The sequence below is a fragment of the Alnus glutinosa genome, chromosome 7 (genome assembly GCF_958979055.1).
Source record: "Alnus glutinosa chromosome 7, dhAlnGlut1.1, whole genome shotgun sequence".
NCBI classification, from domain to species: Eukaryota; Viridiplantae; Streptophyta; class Magnoliopsida; order Fagales; family Betulaceae; genus Alnus; species Alnus glutinosa.
This window is the reverse complement of record NC_084892.1, coordinates 8,311,040-8,329,948: the sequence shown is the minus strand read 5'-3', so window position 1 is coordinate 8,329,948 and position 18,909 is coordinate 8,311,040. Positions and strand designations below refer to the sequence as shown.

Here is an 18,909-nt window from a genome sequence, read left to right as displayed (position 1 = left end):
TGTCATAAATATGTTTTACTGTACATGCGGTCAATTGTACAATTAGCTACACCCAGATCTAACACGCGCGGAACACGTGGCTAACTGTTAGCCACGTGTACAGTGTCCGTACACGTGGCGAAATGTGCGTGGCCAACTGCATGTTTTTTTGTAGTGTACTGCCCGCTGCAAAGTCCAACGAAAAAGAAAGAGCTTGTTAGGCAAACTGTTGTAATTGTAGAATATTTATTTGAATAGTAGTAAAACATGATTGATGTGATATAAAATATAAAAAAATTTGAAATTATTTTATAGAAAAGTAAAAAAAAATTGTTTTGTAGTGAATTTTTTTATTTGAATAATAATAAAAAATTATTGATGTGATATAAAAAGTGAAAAAAAAAAGAATGTTTTTTATTTGATTTTTTTGGGAGAAGTGAAAAAAATAAAGGCAGAGTGGGAGTTATTTGTCAAACAAGCTCAAAATTTCATATAATTTTTTATGCCATAAATGCTATTCCAACAATTTTTTTTTTTTTTTTAAAGTAAAATGTTATTTTTTGAGCTCATGTCGACTTTAATAATTCTTTTTTCTTTTTTCTTTTTTAAAAAATTAATCATTAAATATATAGAACTTAAATGTAAGAAAACAGATCTTAACCGTTAGTTTGAAAAAATGTTGGATATATAAGACTTAAACATAGTTGGAGAAATAGCAGGAAATCATATTCAAGTGTTGATTTTAAAAGAAAAATGTTTAGTTTCATTCTCTTGTACATTTCTTATTTATATCTGTACAAAAAATGTGTTAATCTATCTTTGAGATTACATGTGGGGTTTCACAGATTTAATAGTGGATTAGTAAAAAAATGTGTAAAAGATGAATAAGAGAATTGCACCAAATACATTTTTTTAAAAAAAAAAAATAATAATAATAATATATAAAAATTTGACAAGAGTCCGATAAATAACAGGTCTAAATTCCAAAGTCAAATTTCTTAGATTAATTCTTTCGCAATGTTAAGGACATATGCATACTTAATTAAGCATATTGTGATAAAGTATAAATATATAATATGATCAATACGGTTATTAAACCAGTCTTTTCCTTAAGAAAAATGATATTTATATTTTATACATACATATTTTTGTACACACATTGTGCAAACTCTCTCCAACCGTCATTACTCCCATAGTTTTTTCACTAATTATTGTGTAAGTGTCTCATCGCTTGACCTATCATAAAGCTCTGCTTTACAGCAATCATATACTATATGTTTAGCATGAGATAAATTTAAGGTTTGTTTATTTATTTATTAAACAATGAGTAATCTAATTAGTAGTAAGAAGAACGTCATTTTGAAATACTGTGAGAAAAGTCAAATTGACACTGCGTTTGGTACGGTTTCCTCTCATATTGAACTTAGGGTCTGTTTGGATTTGCGATTTAAAAAAGTATAACTTTAAAGTAGCGATTTTAAAATGTGAAATTTGAAAAATTGATTTTTAAAATCGCAGTTTTGGCCTTTAAAATTGCAATTTAGCTTTAAAAATCGCAAGTTAGACTTTAAAATTTTGCGTTTTCAAAAAAACATCCCATTGATTGTGATTTGAAAAAACAGTTTTCTAAGTTTGCAAATTGTAATTTTTAAAAAAACGAATTCCCAAAAGATTCATTTTCTGTGATTTGGTTTAGAATCGTACTTTTTATCTAGCTACCAAATCGCAATACCAAACGCACCCTTAGAATTATGAACTAATTAAATCTCTATGGCTTATTTCTTTTCTTCCCCATATTCCTTCTACAATCATTCCAGTCATCTCTTTTAAAAGATTGATTAAGTGATTAAATTTACCTCTTTCTATTAACTTAAGATTTTAGGACAAATGATAATTTAACATGGTATCAAAGCCAAAGGTCTTAAATTCGAACCTTAACTCTGTCACTAACCCCGATTTCAATTAAATATTCCACATGTTTTGTAGGTATCGAAGAGAACGTATCAAAAAGCGACACGCCACCAAATCGGAAATTGACCAATAAATTAAGTGATTAAATTTTCCTATTCCAATTAAGCTTTTAGAACAAATGATAATTTAACACAAAACTGACAATTAAGAGCTAGTGAGGGGACAGTAACCCCTAAAATTTTAAAATTCTCTCAAAATGGTTTTTTTTTTTTTTTTTTTTTTTTTTTTGAGATATATCTTTCAAAATTAATTTTTAATCCCAAAAAGTTGTGTTTTAAATTTTATGGCATGTTTGGGTATTTTTGTTTTTCAAATATTTTTTAAATATCAAATTCTACTCAGATTTTATTCAATTTTTTTTAAAAAAAAAATTTTGTCTCAATATTAATTTTCTACATCATCCCAACAAAATTTCAAAAAACATTATTTCAATATTCTCAATTTTTCAAGAAATTGCAAACTCAAACAAGCCATTTGTCCCCGTCCTGCTCGTAGGCAAGTCAGGAGCACAAAATTTGACCCGCAGCTCCAGGGAAGAAAATTTAACCCTTTATTCCTTTAACACGATTTAACAACTTTCTTTTGGAATATGTCTGAAATAATTGTTGAGTAGGGGCGAGATTCTTTGCCTCCAAAGTGGAGAAAGTCAAGTTCACAGTGTGAGGTACGCCAAACACAAATTTCTGTACTTTATCAAAAGTGCATGATGATATACGGACGAGCAAATTAATTCTAAACTGTCAGATCACCTATCCAATTAAACAATAAATTCAACCCATATATATATATATATATAGAATCTTTCACATTATTTACCCAAATTTCTAGCAATTGCTTAGAGCAAGTAATTGCCTTATATTCTTATTAATTCATTGAGATTTGAGAGTACTGATTCAAGCGTGAATGAGTGCATTAGAAGAAAGTGTAGTGGCCGTGAGAGTTGGGACCGTTCCATTGAAGATAAGGAGCAAAAGGAGAGTCACGAGGGAAGCAGAAAGTGAAAAGCAATGCTTCAATGAAACCAATTGAAAGCTTGGAATTATTATGTACATACATGTGAAGAATGAAAAGGAGGGAGCAGGAAGGTCCCCCCGCTTACCAATTGCTCTGGTGGTAGGCTACCTGCCTACTGCAAAGTCCAACAGATAATTTTTGTGTTATAAATTTTGAACTATCTGACCATTACTTGTCTAAACAGGTAAATCTCATGCATGTAAATTCTTTGACATATGCTCTAAATTGCTAATAATTTAAAGATAAATTGCTAGTAATTTCGATACTAAATTGATCGATGATGATCCGTATCCATGTTGACACAAAAAATAGCAGCAACAAATATCAATAATGGAAGACATAGACATTGTACTCCACAACAGCATCGCCAGTTTCGATGTCGAGAGTGTGAGTCCTGGCATGAGCATACCCACGTGCGAACCGGAAAAGCCCGCTCCCACCGACGATCGGCATCTCCCTCACTGCCGACAAGACAGTGTTACGCCCCAATACACTGAGACTGCTACCATTATACTTACCCTCCATGAAAGCAAAGTTCAACACCATTAACAAACCCAACTCGGTTTGCGAAGCAGATGCATATATTCCTTGCGCTCTTCCCACGTGCTTGGAGGTCAGCTCAGGCCGCGCGGTCAAGGGGTCATCCATCATCACCACGGCACCAAAACCTGTCAAGGACGTGTTCGTCATGGGGGCCTCCGCAACTCTCACGGCGGTTGGGTTTCGCCCGCTGACGATGTCGTGGAAGTAGAAGTGGAGGTGGCTTAGTTTCTCTCGCTTGAGCCCAAGTTTGACTGGAGATAAGGTTCTTGAGAAGCCGCCGGCGGTGGCAAAGGCTGAGAAGGAGAAGATGCTGAACAGAATGAGGAAGGTGGGAATGACTTTCGGGAGGGTTTTGGCCATGCTGATGGAGCTCGATCAAGCAGTGAACAGTTTCTTTTTCCTAATGATTTTAAGAACGAAGAGAGAACTTTGTAGTTAATTTTTATTTTATTTTTCTTCTGAGCCAACGACTTTGTAGTAAACGTCTGGCTGACAACTCAGCTCGTAAATGCAAACAAACTGATATTGATGCCCAAATTCTCAGTGTTCTCTTTTAAATGTTTTTTTTTTTTTTTTTGGGTGGTAAAAATTAACATGGAATAAAATAACAAATAAAAATATATATAGCATTTAATAGTAATTTTCTTTATCACGTTAAAAAACAACACTTGAAAATATCTGTATACAATTCTCTTTAGTTTAGTAATCGTCCTAGCACATAGACCATAATCTAACTCTAAAACTGAGGTAGATCGATTGATATATATATAAGAAAAACACAATTAGATAATTAAGTGATAGATCACTTTTAAATTTTAATTCAATAATAATTTTAAAAGTCACATTAATTTTAGGAGAATTCAAGGAGGACATTTCAAGTTCATTATTTTTGGTGTAATCAAAATTAAACAATTTGCTTGATATTTTTTTTAGATAGCATAACTTAATTTGGTTGCTCTTTTCCTTTGTCCTTGGTGAAAAAAAAATGTGAAATTTTGGGGATATTATGTGATATTTTTGAATCTGAATGTCATTAAATTTTTGGATGAATAGTCAGCCCACCACCAATTGAATGGAATAATACCTTCCCGAAAGACTTGGAAAAATGTGGACAATTCGTGCATAATTCCAAGTTTTCTTTCGATTTGGTGGTTTTCACTTTCTGCTTTCCTCGTGACTTGTTCTGCCCGTTATCTTCAATGGGGCGGTCCCAACTCCAGTCTCCCACGGCGACTTTCTTTCTTTCTATTCTTCTGATTCACGCGTGAGAATCCGATCTTGTTTGAAATTGTGTTAAGATATTTAGAAATGATTAATTCTTTTTACCCTTTTGTTCTAAAATAATTCAAATTTTTGTTTTGGAAAAAACTTGAAAATTTTGTTTTAGTGTGCAATTTTTTTTTTATATTGCTTTCAAAATTTGAATATCCAGAAAAAAAAAAGTTTTGGAATTATATTTAGATAGTATAGAAAATATAAAATAAAATTATAAAAAAGATGTTTTGGAAGATGAATTAAATTAAAAAAAGTAAATTTAGAAATGAAAAAAAAAAATTTGAGTTGGATTGAAAAAAAGTTGTGGTTTTTTTTAATTTTCCGATAAACATTCATCTTTCATTCCTAAACGGGTAAACAACGAGAGCATAAAACTCTTAAATATCCAGAGTAGGTAACTCTGAAATTACAAAAAATAAAAAACTAAAACAACAAAAAATTATACAAACATGAAATTTTATTTAATCTTTATAATAATTTTTACGAGTAATACTAGAAACCATTATTTTATTTTCTTAAAGTTAATGTAACTTTTAAAATTATCATTGGATCAAGATCTAATAGTTATTCATCTCAAATTCAATAATAATTTTAAAAACTATATCAATTTGAAAAGATAAAAAGATTTTTAACTTCGATAAAGCACTCATGAATCTGGATTTAATACTCCCTCATTAACTCCAAGCATGGAAAGGCTTTGAATTCATTTGCTCATCCATCAAAATTGTCCAGACTTTTGCAAATTAATTTAGATTTAATTCCCCCCGGCCATTTCATAAGAGTGGAAAATATTTTCTTGGAAAATCTTTGGTACCCTGGCCAGCATTTATCGTTCACTTACTCCGACTGGAAGTTAATTTAATGAAATTGGGTTCAAACTTTGACCCAGACTTGACAGCTGCCCATCATTAACTACAAAGTCATTGGCTCAGAAGAAACAAAAGAAACAAAAGAAAAAAAGAAAAAAAGAAAAAAGAAAGAAAGAAAGAAGTTCTAAGTACAAAGTTGTTTCAGCGTTCTAAAATCGATCATTAGAAACCAGAGAGTAGTACTTGAGCTCTACCAGCATGGCCAAAACCCTCCCAAAAGTCACTCCCACCTTCCTTATTCTGTTCACCATCCTCTCCTTCGCATCCTTCGCCACCGCCGGCGGCTTCTCAAGAACCTTATCTCCGGCGAAACTTGGGCTCAAGCGAGAGAAACTGAGCCACCTCCACTTCTACTTCCACGACATCGTCAGCGGGCCAAACCAAACGGCCGTGAGAGTTGCCGAGGCCCCCATGACGAACACATCCTTGACGGGTTTTGGTGCCGTGGTGATGATCGATGACCCATTGACCGCGCGGCCTGAGCTGACCTCCAAGCACGTGGGAAGAGCGCAAGGAATATATGCATCTGCTTCTCAAACTGAGGTGGGTTTCTTAATGGTGTTAAACTTTGCTTTCATGGAGGGTAAGTATAATGGTAGCACTCTCAGTGTATTGGGGCGTAACACCGTCTTGTCGGCGGTGAGGGAGTTGCCGATCGTCGGTGGGAGCGGGCTTTTCCGTTTCGCACGTGGGTATGCTCATGCCAGGACTCACACTTTTGACATCGGATCTGGGGATGCTGTTGTGGAGTACAATGTCTATGTCTTCCATTATTGATGTTTGTTAATACTTCAATTATTTGCATCATTTTTAACTTCGTTTTCCGGTACTTTGAGCCTTTGAGAGATATAAAAGACGTTGGGTTTGTCTTTTTTTTTTTTTAGACGTTGGGTTTGTCATTTTAGGATGATGTTGATATTGAGTGGAGCGAATTGGTTTATTGAATCATTGCTTTCCTCGTGACTCCTTCTGCCTGTTATCTTGAACCAAGTAGAAAGAAAGATATACCGGGTGTGAGGTTCATATTTTTGGGTTGAGTATGCAAATAATACATCTTTATCTTCAATGGGATGGTCTCAATTTATTCTAGTGTTCTTATGCAGATGAACATTATAAGAATACTAAAAACAACTCTACCATTTCTAATGAATAAGAATTTATGGCAATTATCTATAAAAGAAAAAGAAAAAGAAAAAAATATACGGCAATTACTTATGTTAGTTTCATTTTTCACATTTTCTTTTTGTAGATCTATGTATAAGAGGGGTGTAAATTCATTATTAAATTTATTGCGAAATGTGAATTTCACAAATTCAATAATGAATTTTAAAAAGATATGTAAAAAAAAAATGACATCAAACACATTTTTTTCTTGCTAAAAACAATTATTAAAAATTTAGACAAATAATATGAGATTATATTGATTGGATTTAATTACCAATTTGGATAGGTGATCCAGCATTCCAAAATTTATTCAGCTAAGTGAGTTTGACAATAAATCTTTCACATTATTTGTTCAGATTAATTGCAATTTGAACAAATAATATAATTAGTGTGAATCCTAGTATAAAGTGCTCATTACTTAGAAATTTTAACATCTTTATACCAATATTTTTTTACTTCCCCTCGTGAATCCGGATTTAATACCATTTTTTACTCCAATCATTGAGAGTCTTAGAACTCATTTGCTCATCCATCAATCGTCCGGACTTCACTCATTAATTTATGCTCCGTTTGTTTCGGTGTAAAATAGTTTTCGTTGTAAAATAGTTTCAGGGAAGTCATTTTTCAGAAAAATATTTTCCGTCGAAATCATTTTTCGGTGTTTGACGCGTACGGAAAATTACAAATATTTTTTATATTTTAATTTAATCATATTAATTTAAAAAAATTAAATTTTATTCACAAAATAAAAAATATTAATATAAAATAATATAAAAATATTTTTTTATATTTGGCATATACAAATTCCGGCACAAAACGGTCGGATCCCGGCCAGTTGACCAGAAGTCGGCCGTTCTGGCCAGTTTCCGGCCAGCTGGCCGGAGATTCGGCCAAAACAGCCGTATCCGGCCAGATGCCGGGAGTCCTGCCGTTCTGGCCAGATCCAGGTTGGATCCGGCTAAAACGGCCGGATCCGTCCAGGATCCCGGCCAGATGGTCGGTGATCCGGCGTTCTGGCCGGATCCGACCTCTCCAGCCAGTATCCTGGCCAAACGGCTGGAGATCCGGCCGGATCCTGGCCGGGATCCTGCGATATAGCCGGAGATCCGGCCGCTCCGGCCAGATTCCGGCCAGTCTGACCAAAATCTGGCATGGTATCCCCAAAATCCGGCGACATCTGCTGGACGTCGCCGGATCCCGGCTTAATTTGTCGAATTCCGGCACCGACCGGAGTCGGAATCTGACTTGTCGAAATTCGGCAATAGTCAACTGCTTGAACGTAAAAGTCAACTACGTTGTTTAAAAGAGAGTCAACTGCATCTACCATCTATGAAAAATGATTTATGCTTTTAAAAAGCGTAAATCATTTTCCGAAATTTATTAAGCATTTTTGGTCAAACGGAAATCATTTTTCGGTTGACCATTATTTTCGCCCCTACCAAACACCGAAAAATACCAAAACCATTTTTCAGAAAATCATTTTACGCCGAAACAAATGGGGCATTATGGACTATTTCATAATCATCTACTTTTGATAAAGTACATAAATTTGTTTTTGGCGTATCTCACACCGCTTGAACTTGACTTTCTCCACCTAGGTGGCAAAGAATCTTAAGAGCAACGTTCATTAGGCCACCATCAATTGAATGGTCCTTCCAAGTCTTTCTCAAATTCTTCTTTTGTTCACATGACATTCAATTTTTTATTAACAATAAAAAATTATAGATTGATTTCTTTTTTCTATTTTTATTTAAAAAACAGGATGTTATATCAGTGTAAAATGACTCCGAAAAGACACTAAAAGAAGTTCTAACATTTTTCAATGTAATAATACCTTCCCGATAGGAAATTAAAGGCACAAAGCTAGTCAGCAATTCGTAAGCGTAGGGAACCTTCCTGTTCCCTCTTTTTCATTCTTTCACACATGACTCCAAGCTTTCATTAATTTGGGTCGACCCAATTGTTTCATTGAAGATTTGAAGCATTGCCTTTCACTTTCTGCTTTCCTATTAACTCCTCCTGCCCGTTATCGTAAGTGGGACGGTCCCCAACTCCCACGGCATCTAGACTTTGAGACTTTCTTTCTATTATTCTGACTCGCGCAAATCATGTCTTCTTTGTGATTTGATTGCATTAAAAGAAATTCAAATGTATTATTAGTAAAGTCGTTTGGTAAAAGAACTCCCTAAAATATTTTATGTATTTTTTGGTATTGGTTCAACTGAAAAATAATAGTTAAATTAAAAATATTTTTGGTTTGATCAAAATAACTTTTTTAGTATCGAAAAATGATTTCAATTTTCAAATTTCGTAAATCATTTTTCGAGTTTGAATTTCTCCTGCTCAAACTGTTCGACTAGCACTGGACCACCACCAAGCTAGCACCGAGCTATCGTCGGAACACCATGCACCGGGCACCAGACAACAACTAAGCCACCCCCAGACCACCTTCGAACCACCACCAAGTCACCCCAGGACCATCACCGAACTATAGATGGGCCTCCGCCAGACCACTACCGGCACTCAAATTATTAGGTTAATTTTTTCTTCTTCATTATTTTATATTAATATTTTTATGTTGTGAATAAAAATTGATTTTTATAGATTAATATGATTGAATGAAAATATATATATATATAAAAAAAAAAATCCGACTAAAAACATTTTATGCCGAAATAAACAAACCCTTAAAAGAAAAATACTTTTTAACAATTTTGCTCTAGCTAAAATAGTCCAAATCTGTGTTTTGAAACATTTTATATAGACAAATAATTGTCATGTGTCCAAAAGAAGTCCAATTTTCATAAAAATAATTTTTTTCCAATTTTAGTGAACCAATTTGTTGAAATGGTCCAAAAGAAGTCCCATCACCCTCAACAATTTAGTGGAAAAAAAAAAAAAATTGGTGAGTGAATTTTCATGCACCAAAACAATAAAAAATTATTAACTTTTTTGTTTCTCTCTCTCATGCATTACACACAATTTCTTTTTTTTTAAAAAAAAAAAATTTAAATGAGATAGGGATGTGAATAACTAAAATAATAAAGTTGCTGAAAGTACTTTAAAAATATAAATTACTAAAATAGAAAAAAAAAAAAATTAACTATCTAGACTAATAAAATTTGACGAAAGAAAGTTCTAGGAATGAAAAATTGGCGGAATCATCTACTTTTCATAACGTACAGAAATTCTCTTTGGAGTATCTCATACAGCTTGAACTTGACTTAGCTTTCTCCTTTTTTTTCTTTTTTTTTTGGATTATTCTCCACTTTTGTGGCAACAAATCAGACATGTAATTCAATAATTATTGCGGACATATTCCAGCAGAAAATAAAAAATTGTTAAATCATATTAAATGGTCAATTTTCTTCACCGGGGCTGTGGGTCAAACTCCATGCTATTGACTTGGCATCGGGTCAAACACTCAAACTTAACTATCGGCCGGTTTATTTGAGTTTGATTAGAATGTTGTCCGTCGGATTTTATATGAATAATGTTACACTAAAAATAATAATAATAAAAAATATATATTTAAAAATTAATTGAAAAAATATTAAAAACTTAAAAAAAAAAATTAAAAGAAAAAAAAATGAGCCCATTTTGGTCAAGGGAGCCACTTTCTTGATCGGTCTGGGGTGGTCGAACCACCTCACGGCCGAACCACCCCAATATATATATATTGGTCAAAAGTTTTGGTTCTTGGGGGTGGGCGAACCACCCCGGGGCCCATGGAGGTGGTTCAAAACCCATAAAAAAATAAATAAAAAAAAAATAAAAAAAATAAAAAAAAAAAATTGAGGGTTTTGACCAAAACTCTCGATCATTTTTTTTATTATTTCTTTCTACCTTGAGGTGGTTTGGCCACTTCAAACCGGTCAAGAGGGTGGCTCCCTTGGCCAAAATGGGGGTGGCTAGCCGCCCCTCTTTTTTTTTTCAAATTTTTTTTTTAATTTTTTATATATTTTTTTTAATTTTTTAAATTTTTATTTTTTTTTATACTAACAACCTTTAGGGGTTGACACCTGACGAGTCATTAGTTTTTGGACGGAAACTTAACTGAGGTACTAATTTGGTCTTTTTCCAAAACAGAGAGATACCATCTGGGATGCGAATTGGAATTCAAGTACTAAAAAATAAAGTTTTCAAAATTCAGGAACCAAAAACGTATTTAACCCTATATTTAATAACTTATTGACATGTGATTAAAGTCATGTTACTCACTAAAAAAAAAAAAAAAATTAACATCCATTAATCAAATACTAAAATGTGCCGACAAACTATAAAATATTTAGCTTTTTTTTTTTCAGTGAAATTGTATTTGATTTTGATTTTGACTAAAGATTCAAAATCTGAACTCATATTCATGGTCAAAACTCAAAATCTAAACATCCTACCTTCACCACATTACAAATCATATTCTAATATTAGGTATATGCTACACTATAAGCCCTAAACTTACTTATGGAATCATAATAGGTGATTGACGTAAACTCAAATCATGCATTAAAAGTTAAAACCTTAATAACCCAATTTGACTTGCATCGATCGTTCAACCCTCAGGGTCAGAACGTTCGATTGTGCCTAGAACCCATAAAATGTTAAAAACTCCCATCCAAATCTATTCTCAAGTTTAGCCACAGCTCCTAATAGTCCTATAAAGCCTAACAATTATCATTCAGCATGAGTAACATGTAAAACACAAGCAAATATCATCAATTGCATATAATACCTAACCTATTATTAGCTCAAACATAGTCTCAACAAATAGGGTTAAATACATTTTTGCCCCATAAGGTTTAAAGGCTTTATTTTTTGCCTCATACGGTTCATTTTGTATCGTAAATAGTACATCAATTATGGTTAAAGACAGAGATTATACCTTCATCCAACTTCCATAAAAAATTTGACAGAAGTCTAGGTCAACACTTTTAAGAAGCGAGCATGTGTCCTACATCTAATTAAAAAAAAAAAAAAATCATTAAAAAAAGAGGTTTGGGGATGGTTCGACCACCCCCAAGGGCCAAACCCAAAACGTGTTTTTTTTTTTTTTTTTTTTTGTGTTGTCTTGTCTTGTGAGGGTGGCCACACCACCCTCACTGGCCATGGGGTGGCCGGCCACCCTGATATTGCCCAAAGGGGTGGCTCCTCTTTTTTGAAAAATAATAATAAAAAAAAGTCTTTTTTTTCTTTTTCTTTTTTAATTTTTTTAATTAGACATAGGATACGTGTCAACTTCTTAGAGGTGTTGGTGTGGATTTCTATCAATTTTTGAACAAAAGTTGGATGGAGGTACTATTTTCGTCTTTAGCCATAAACGAGGTTCTATCTATAGTACGAAATGAACCACAGGGGGCAAAAAATAAATTTTTTAAACCACATGGGCATTAAACGTATTTAATCACTAAAAATAAACCATGGGTCTATCTAATGCTTCCAATTTGTAGGTTAATCATGCGAGAATAACAAGGAATCACATGCGAGCTTAATTATAACTATAACCTACGTGCCCATAGTATTAAACCTATACATCCAAATTTACAAGCTAGAATGCTAAACAATGAAAATGTAATTAGGCAGCAACTAAACACATGGATATAATATGCTAGTAAAAACAACGGAAATGATTTAAAGGCAAGGAGTTACCTCTTCTTAAAGAGAAGGTTTTAAAATATCACATTCTCTCTCTAAAACTCACACTTTTTTTTTTCTTTTTTTCTAAGGCAATGGGTGACAAAATGGGTAAGAATAGATGTAAGGGTCTTTAAATAAAGGCCTCATGCATGCTAGAAAGGGCTGATGTGTCAAAAAAAGACGCTTCTAAATTGTTGTCGAACATTCATTCTCGGGAGTCGATCGTTCGATTTTCAGTTAATTAGGGTTGAATGTTCGAAGTTGGCTCAAGTGATTTATGACATCTATTTGTCCCTAAAATTCATTTTGAATATTATTACTATTTATTGTGAAAATACTTTGGAATACACTTTATAGTGTTTTGTTTTTCTATTTCGAATATTTTATTGAGGATTTCATTCATAAATAATTTACTAAAATAATTAAGGATCTCCGGATTTGTACAATAATAATTGCTACGTGTTTAGGCGGGATGTTACAGGTTGCGGTGAGAGAGAACCGTGACTGCCCTATCAAAGGTGGTTTGTTGATCCATTGCACTGTTATGACACAAGGAGTGGATGCGGCTGAAACATTGTTTTCTAGTCCGTGTGATGACGTAAAAAAAAGGCCGATAAGTAAGCTGTGGTGGGTTGGTGCATGTTTTGTGGCGCCGTGGGATGTTGGGTGATGGTGGTGCGGCGGTTTGTGTGGGGATTGTATTTATTTTTTATTTTTTTGGATTTAGTTGGATGGTAGATGGGACTTGTGGGTGTTTATCGGCCACAGTTGGATGTTTGCATTTGCTGTTGACATCCGATTGGCAGCAAGGTGGGTTTGTGTGATGCTCTTTGTAGATGAAGAAGAAAAATTGGTTGTTCCATGGTCGATCGGATGTTTGTTCTATGTGCCGAAGACTATGTCACCTTGCGGTTTTCGATAGGAAACAATCGCATGATGCTCTTATACCATATTGATGTAGGCTGGATAACTATGAGATTCCAAGTTGAACCAGAGTCTACTGCCCAATAATGGAGTGTGGTGGAGTTTCACCACCTAAAATAGTGAGATCGAGTACATAGTCACGCCTCAAAACAACGTGTATTTATTCATCGAACTCTCTCTCTTTTTTTTTATTGGGGTACAAATTACGCTTAATTACACTCACAGACTAAGTTTTATCCTTAATTTGATTGACGTTAGTCATGCCTATTAAATAGAGACTAATGATCAAACCCTAACCATAATCTATTTGACTTTGTCAAACCCATTTATTAAATTACAAAAACAACAACCTTGACTTTTGAATTTAAACAAACAAAAAATTAAATACTAATAATTCAGTTAACTAATAAAACTACATATGACTCAATTGACTTTTGTCTCGTCCCGCATCATTGTCCAATATTCAATAAAATAGATTCCTAACACTAAAGTCCTTATTTAAATGAATATGTAAATTTTACGCGCGCGCATGCACACATATATATATATATATATACATACATAAAATCAAATTGGATCTTCAAGAAATTAAGTTCATTCCATTCAGAATTAGTTCTATATATCGGATCTACTAATTAGTTTAAGAGGGATCAAGATCTTTTCTATTTTAAATGAAATTGAGAATATCTATTTCATGGTTCAGATTATATATATATATAGAATATGAATTATCAAGGGTACGAAATAGATTCGTAATTTCTGGAGAAACTTAAGAAGTTAGTTAGGAAATGTTAAGATATGTGATCCACATGTACTCGTTTCTCAACTCATGATGAAGACCAAGCACCCACTCGAGAACATTCTACTTACCATAACGAAGGATCAGTCAGCCTTGCAACGATTAATCATGAAGTAGTAATCAATGTAGCAAGTATCTCTCCTACAGCTACCAATTATCTAACAAAGGAAAGTAACACAACGGCACAAAATACAACAAAGGAAAACACATAACAAGAAAGGATGCTCAACCACACAAGGAAAGATTTGCTCTTAGCTATACAGAATATCATGTATTCATAGCCAAATTTGTATCATTGCACCACTGCAGACATCGTGCATTTCCCTTCTTTATCATATTTACCTTATCGTAAGTTAATAACTCCAACTGTATATAATGGAGTGTGCATCACTATGTAAATTATCAAGGAAAAGATTTATATTTCATTCAAAGTTTACATGGTATCAGAGCCTTAAAGGCCAACGCCTACCCTAAGGTTTTTTTTTTTTTTTTTTTTTTTTTAATTTTTTTTTTTTTTTTAATTTTTATCTATTCTCAATCCTTATCAACCCTTTTCAATGGCTTCCTTTGCCTCTGCCTCATCTGTCTCTACAAAAGGGTCCAACACACCTACTTTTCTCCTTCCCAATTTCACTCAAATGTCTATTGAGAAATTGGAAGGCAGTAACTACCTTGCTTGGCTATCTCGAATTGAGCCTATTATTCATAGTCATGAACTTATGGGGTTTCTTGATGGGTCTGAAGTCTGCATTCCCAATTCCTATCCAATGAAGGTGAACAAAGAATCATCAATCCAGAATTTACTTGCTGGATCAAGAAAGACCAGTTCCTACTCGGCTAGATCAACGTACTCCACTCCATCCATAAAGGTGTTACCTACAATTTTTGGTTTGAAAACATCCAAACTCGTTTAGGAATCTCTAGCAAATAGACTTGCTTCTTAATCAAAATCACGAGTTTCTCACATTAAATGAGAACTCTAGAGCATTCGTCAAGGATCTAAGACATGCTCTGAATATCTACAAGATGCCAAAGAATTGGCTGATCAACTTGTGTTCTTTGGCAAGCCTATTGAGTATGATGATCTCATCCACTTTCTTACTAGTGGGCTTAATCCCACTTTTCATCCTTTTGTTATAACTCTTTTCTCTTATTACTCAAGATAACTCTTTCAGCTTTGATGAATTTCAGCATGCACTACTCAATCATGAAAGGCTGATTAATTAGTAGCATACTACTACTCAGGATCCATCAACATTTGCACTCTTTACCAACAAAGCAGGTCCTCGAAATTTCCTTCCAAAGAGCAAAACACAGCAGCCATTCAGCTCTTCTCCACAGCAACAGAGATTTCAGCAGCCATCCAATCATTCTCATCAGCAACAGAGGTTTCACCAGCCACACCACTCTTCAAGAAACTTGAATTAGAGGGCACCTGGTTCTCATTTTTCCAGACCAATTGGTTCTGGTTGTCCCAATTCTCGACAACATCCACAAGGTCAACAACAGCACCCTTTGCCTCCTCCTTTCAACAACCTCTCTCGGCCTCCATGTTAAATATACGGCAAATCCAATCATTCAGCCCTTGATTGTTTTCATTGAATGGACTACTCTTATTAGGGGTGTCACCCTCCACCTCAGTTGGCTGCCATGGTGGCCCAAACAAATGCAACTCTTGAAGATCAGTGGTACGCCAACAGTGGTGCCAATGCACACATCACTAACGAGCTTGAAAACTTATCCATTCAGCAACGTTTTCAGGGTGATGATATGGTGGCTGTTGGGAATGGTTCTGGACTGACCATAAAGCATACTGGTTCTTCAACCTTACACTCTCCTTTCTCTTTAAATACATTTCATCTTAAAAATGTCCTCCATTGTCCAAATGCTACTACAAAATTATTGTCCATTCAACGTTTCTGTCATGACAATTCCTGCTACTTCATACTAACTACTCATTATTTTTATGTGAAGGATCTTTGAACCCATGCAATTCTCCTGGAAGGCAGAAGTAAAAACGGTCTTTACCCAATCCAGCTTCAAAGAAACTCTCTCAAGGATCAACATACTCAACATTTATCTTTCACTGCTTTCATTGAAATAAAAACATCCTCTTTGGGATGGCATTATAGATTAGGACATTCTTCTCCTTCTGTTGTGTCTCATGTCTTAAGCATTGCAGCTTGCCTTTGTCTTCAAATGATTTTAATAAAGATGTTGTTTGTGACTCTTGTCAATTAGGTAAAAGCAAACAACAACCATTTTCTCCTTCCAATCGCATTTCAATCCAACCTCTTCAATTAGTCCATACTGATGTATGGACTTCACCTGTGCAATCAGTTACTGGTTACAAATACCATGTCATTTTCATTGATGATTTCTCACGTTTCATATGGATATATCCCCTCCACACCAAATTAGAAGTTTTTGACCACTTTGTCAAGTTCAAATTACTGGCAGAAAATCAACTCTCCACCACCATCAAACAACTCCAATCTGATGGTGGAGGGGAATTTAATTCTCTACATTTTCAAACCTTTCTCCAAAAACATGGGATAGTTCATCGTAAAACTTGCCTACACACCTCCCAACAAAATGGTGTTGTCGAACAAAAACTACAACACATTCTTGAAACCGGCTTAACCTTACTTGCCCACTCCTCTCTCTCCAATAAGTATTGGGTTGATGCATTTCTTTGTGCTACCTACAACATTAACAGATTGCCCACTCCCATCCTTGCTCACACATCTCCTTATTTCAAACTCTACAAGGAACCCAATTACACAGCTTTGAGAGTCTTTGATTGCAAATGCTACCCGCTTCTTCATCCTTATGGCTTGCACAAACTGAATTTTCGATCCAAATCTTGTATTTTCCTTGGTTACCACCATGCAGGCTACAAATGCTTTGACCCCCTTTCAAATAAAGTGTATATGTCGAGACATGTGATCTTTGATGAAAATTTCTTTCCAGCTAAGGATCAAAGTGTTGTATCCTTGCCTTCCAAGATTGCTGCAAGGGATGAACCACCCCTTCAAGTTCCAGTAAGTATTCCATTTCCTTTGTCTCATGCCTTGTTTGATTCTGCACTTAATAATTTATGTCCCCATTTCTGATTCCCTGCCTACACCCGCCCCTTATCCTCTCACCTTGCCAATCAACCCCCTTCCTCAACAGCCCACTTCCCTTGTACCACATCCCCCTCCTAACTCACCTACTCCTCCTACCAGAGAAATATCCCCTGCTCCCCCTTTGCCTCATCCTATGACCACAAGATCTTGAACTGGCTCTTTTAGGCCTAAGTCTTTTCCTGGCTTTCACACTTATTTTTCCACTCGTCACCCTCTTCAAGCCTTCCACACTATCCTAACCGAGAAAGAACCAAGCTGTTTTTCCAAAGCCATCATTGATTCACGCTGGAAAGTTGCTATGGCACAAGAATTTGAAGCTCTGTTAGCAATAACGCCTGGTCCGTCTGTTCAATCCCATTGATCACAATGTTATCCGGAACAAGTGGGTGTATAAGATCAAACAAAAATCAAATGGGTCTGTGGATCACTTCAAAGCCCGTTTAGTTGCTAAGGGGTTTGATCAGCAGTGTGGCATCGACTACAATGAAACCTTTAGCCCCGTGATCAAACCCTCAACCATTCGGATTATACTGAGTTTGGTAGTTCAATTTAATTGGTCCATCCGGCAGCTTGATATCTCTAATGCTTTCTTGCATGGTTTCTTAGGGGAAGGGGTGTTCATGGAACAACCTCAAGGCTTTGTGGACAAGGATTATCCTCACCATGCATGTTTGCAGGTTACATAAGTCCTTATATGGGTTAAAACAGGTTCCACGAGCCTGGTTCAACCACTTATCTCAATTTCTCTTGGATTTGGGCTTCAAAGCATCCTTAGTTGATCCTTCTCTGTTTATTTTTCACCATGGCAATATTAAACTCTTTATGTTAACTTATGTAGATAATATACTTCTCACTGGTACTGACTCTACTGTAATTAGCACTCTCATTACTCACTTGGAGACTGAATTTTCTCTCAAAGATTTGGAATAGCTGGGTTTCTTCCTTGGTATTCAGGCTACCCATACTACCTCTGGCCTCCACTTATGCCAAGCTAAGTATATTTCAGACCTTCTCCACCGAACTCAAATGATGGAAGCTAAACCTTCTAAGTCACCGTGTCCTACTGGCTCCAAACTCTCTAAATATGATGGCACTTCTCTTTCAGACCCTACAGAATATCGACATGTCGTAGGAGCTCTACAATACTGCACATTGACTCGTCCGGAACTTACTTTCCCTGTGAATCAACTATGCTAGCATATGCATGCTCCCCCACTGCACATTGGAGTGCTGCCAAACGTGTGTTGCGATACCTGAAGAACTCAGTGGATCATGGCCTACTTTACACCAAGGGTTCTCTTCATTTAACGGCTTACAATGATTTCGAATGGGCTGGCAGCCCTAATGACCGTTGGTTTACATCCGGCTTTGCTATTTTCCTTGGCAATTGTCTCATGTCTTGGAGTGCTAAGAAGCAAGCTATTGTCTCCCGTTCGAGTACTGAGGCTAAATGTTGTTCCCTCGCCCTCACTACCGCTGAATTATTTTGGTTATGCATGTTATTCAGCGACCTTGGTGTCTCTCTTCCCACTGCCCTTGTTTTTGTTGGGACAAAAACAAATTATTCCAGGATCACCAATGAAGCAGAAAAATAACAGAATAGCAAATA

General features: G+C 35.2%; 2 protein-coding genes across 2 annotated transcripts; one reads left to right on the top strand and one right to left on the bottom strand.

Annotated features, from left to right (window-relative positions):
* Positions 1 to 3,199: 3,199 nt before the first annotated feature.
* LOC133873924 (dirigent protein 22-like) lies at positions 3,200 to 3,969 on the bottom strand. Its single transcript, XM_062311728.1, has one exon. The coding sequence runs from the start codon at positions 3,865 to 3,867 to the stop codon at positions 3,289 to 3,291; it is 579 nt and encodes a 192-aa protein (XP_062167712.1). The 5' UTR covers positions 3,868 to 3,969; the 3' UTR covers positions 3,200 to 3,288.
* Positions 3,970 to 5,741: 1,772 nt separating this feature from the next.
* Positions 5,742 to 6,525, top strand: LOC133873545 (dirigent protein 22-like). The gene has a single exon (XM_062311263.1). The coding sequence runs from the start codon at positions 5,850 to 5,852 to the stop codon at positions 6,426 to 6,428; it is 579 nt and encodes a 192-aa protein (XP_062167247.1). The 5' UTR covers positions 5,742 to 5,849; the 3' UTR covers positions 6,429 to 6,525.
* The last annotated feature ends 12,384 nt before the right edge of the window (positions 6,526 to 18,909 follow it).

Coding starts and splice junctions, on each gene's coding strand:
- LOC133873924 (XM_062311728.1), bottom strand. CDS start 3,867: ATGGCCAAAACCCTCCCGAAAGTCATTCCCACCTTCCTCATTCTGTTC.
- LOC133873545 (XM_062311263.1), top strand. CDS start 5,850: ATGGCCAAAACCCTCCCAAAAGTCACTCCCACCTTCCTTATTCTGTTC.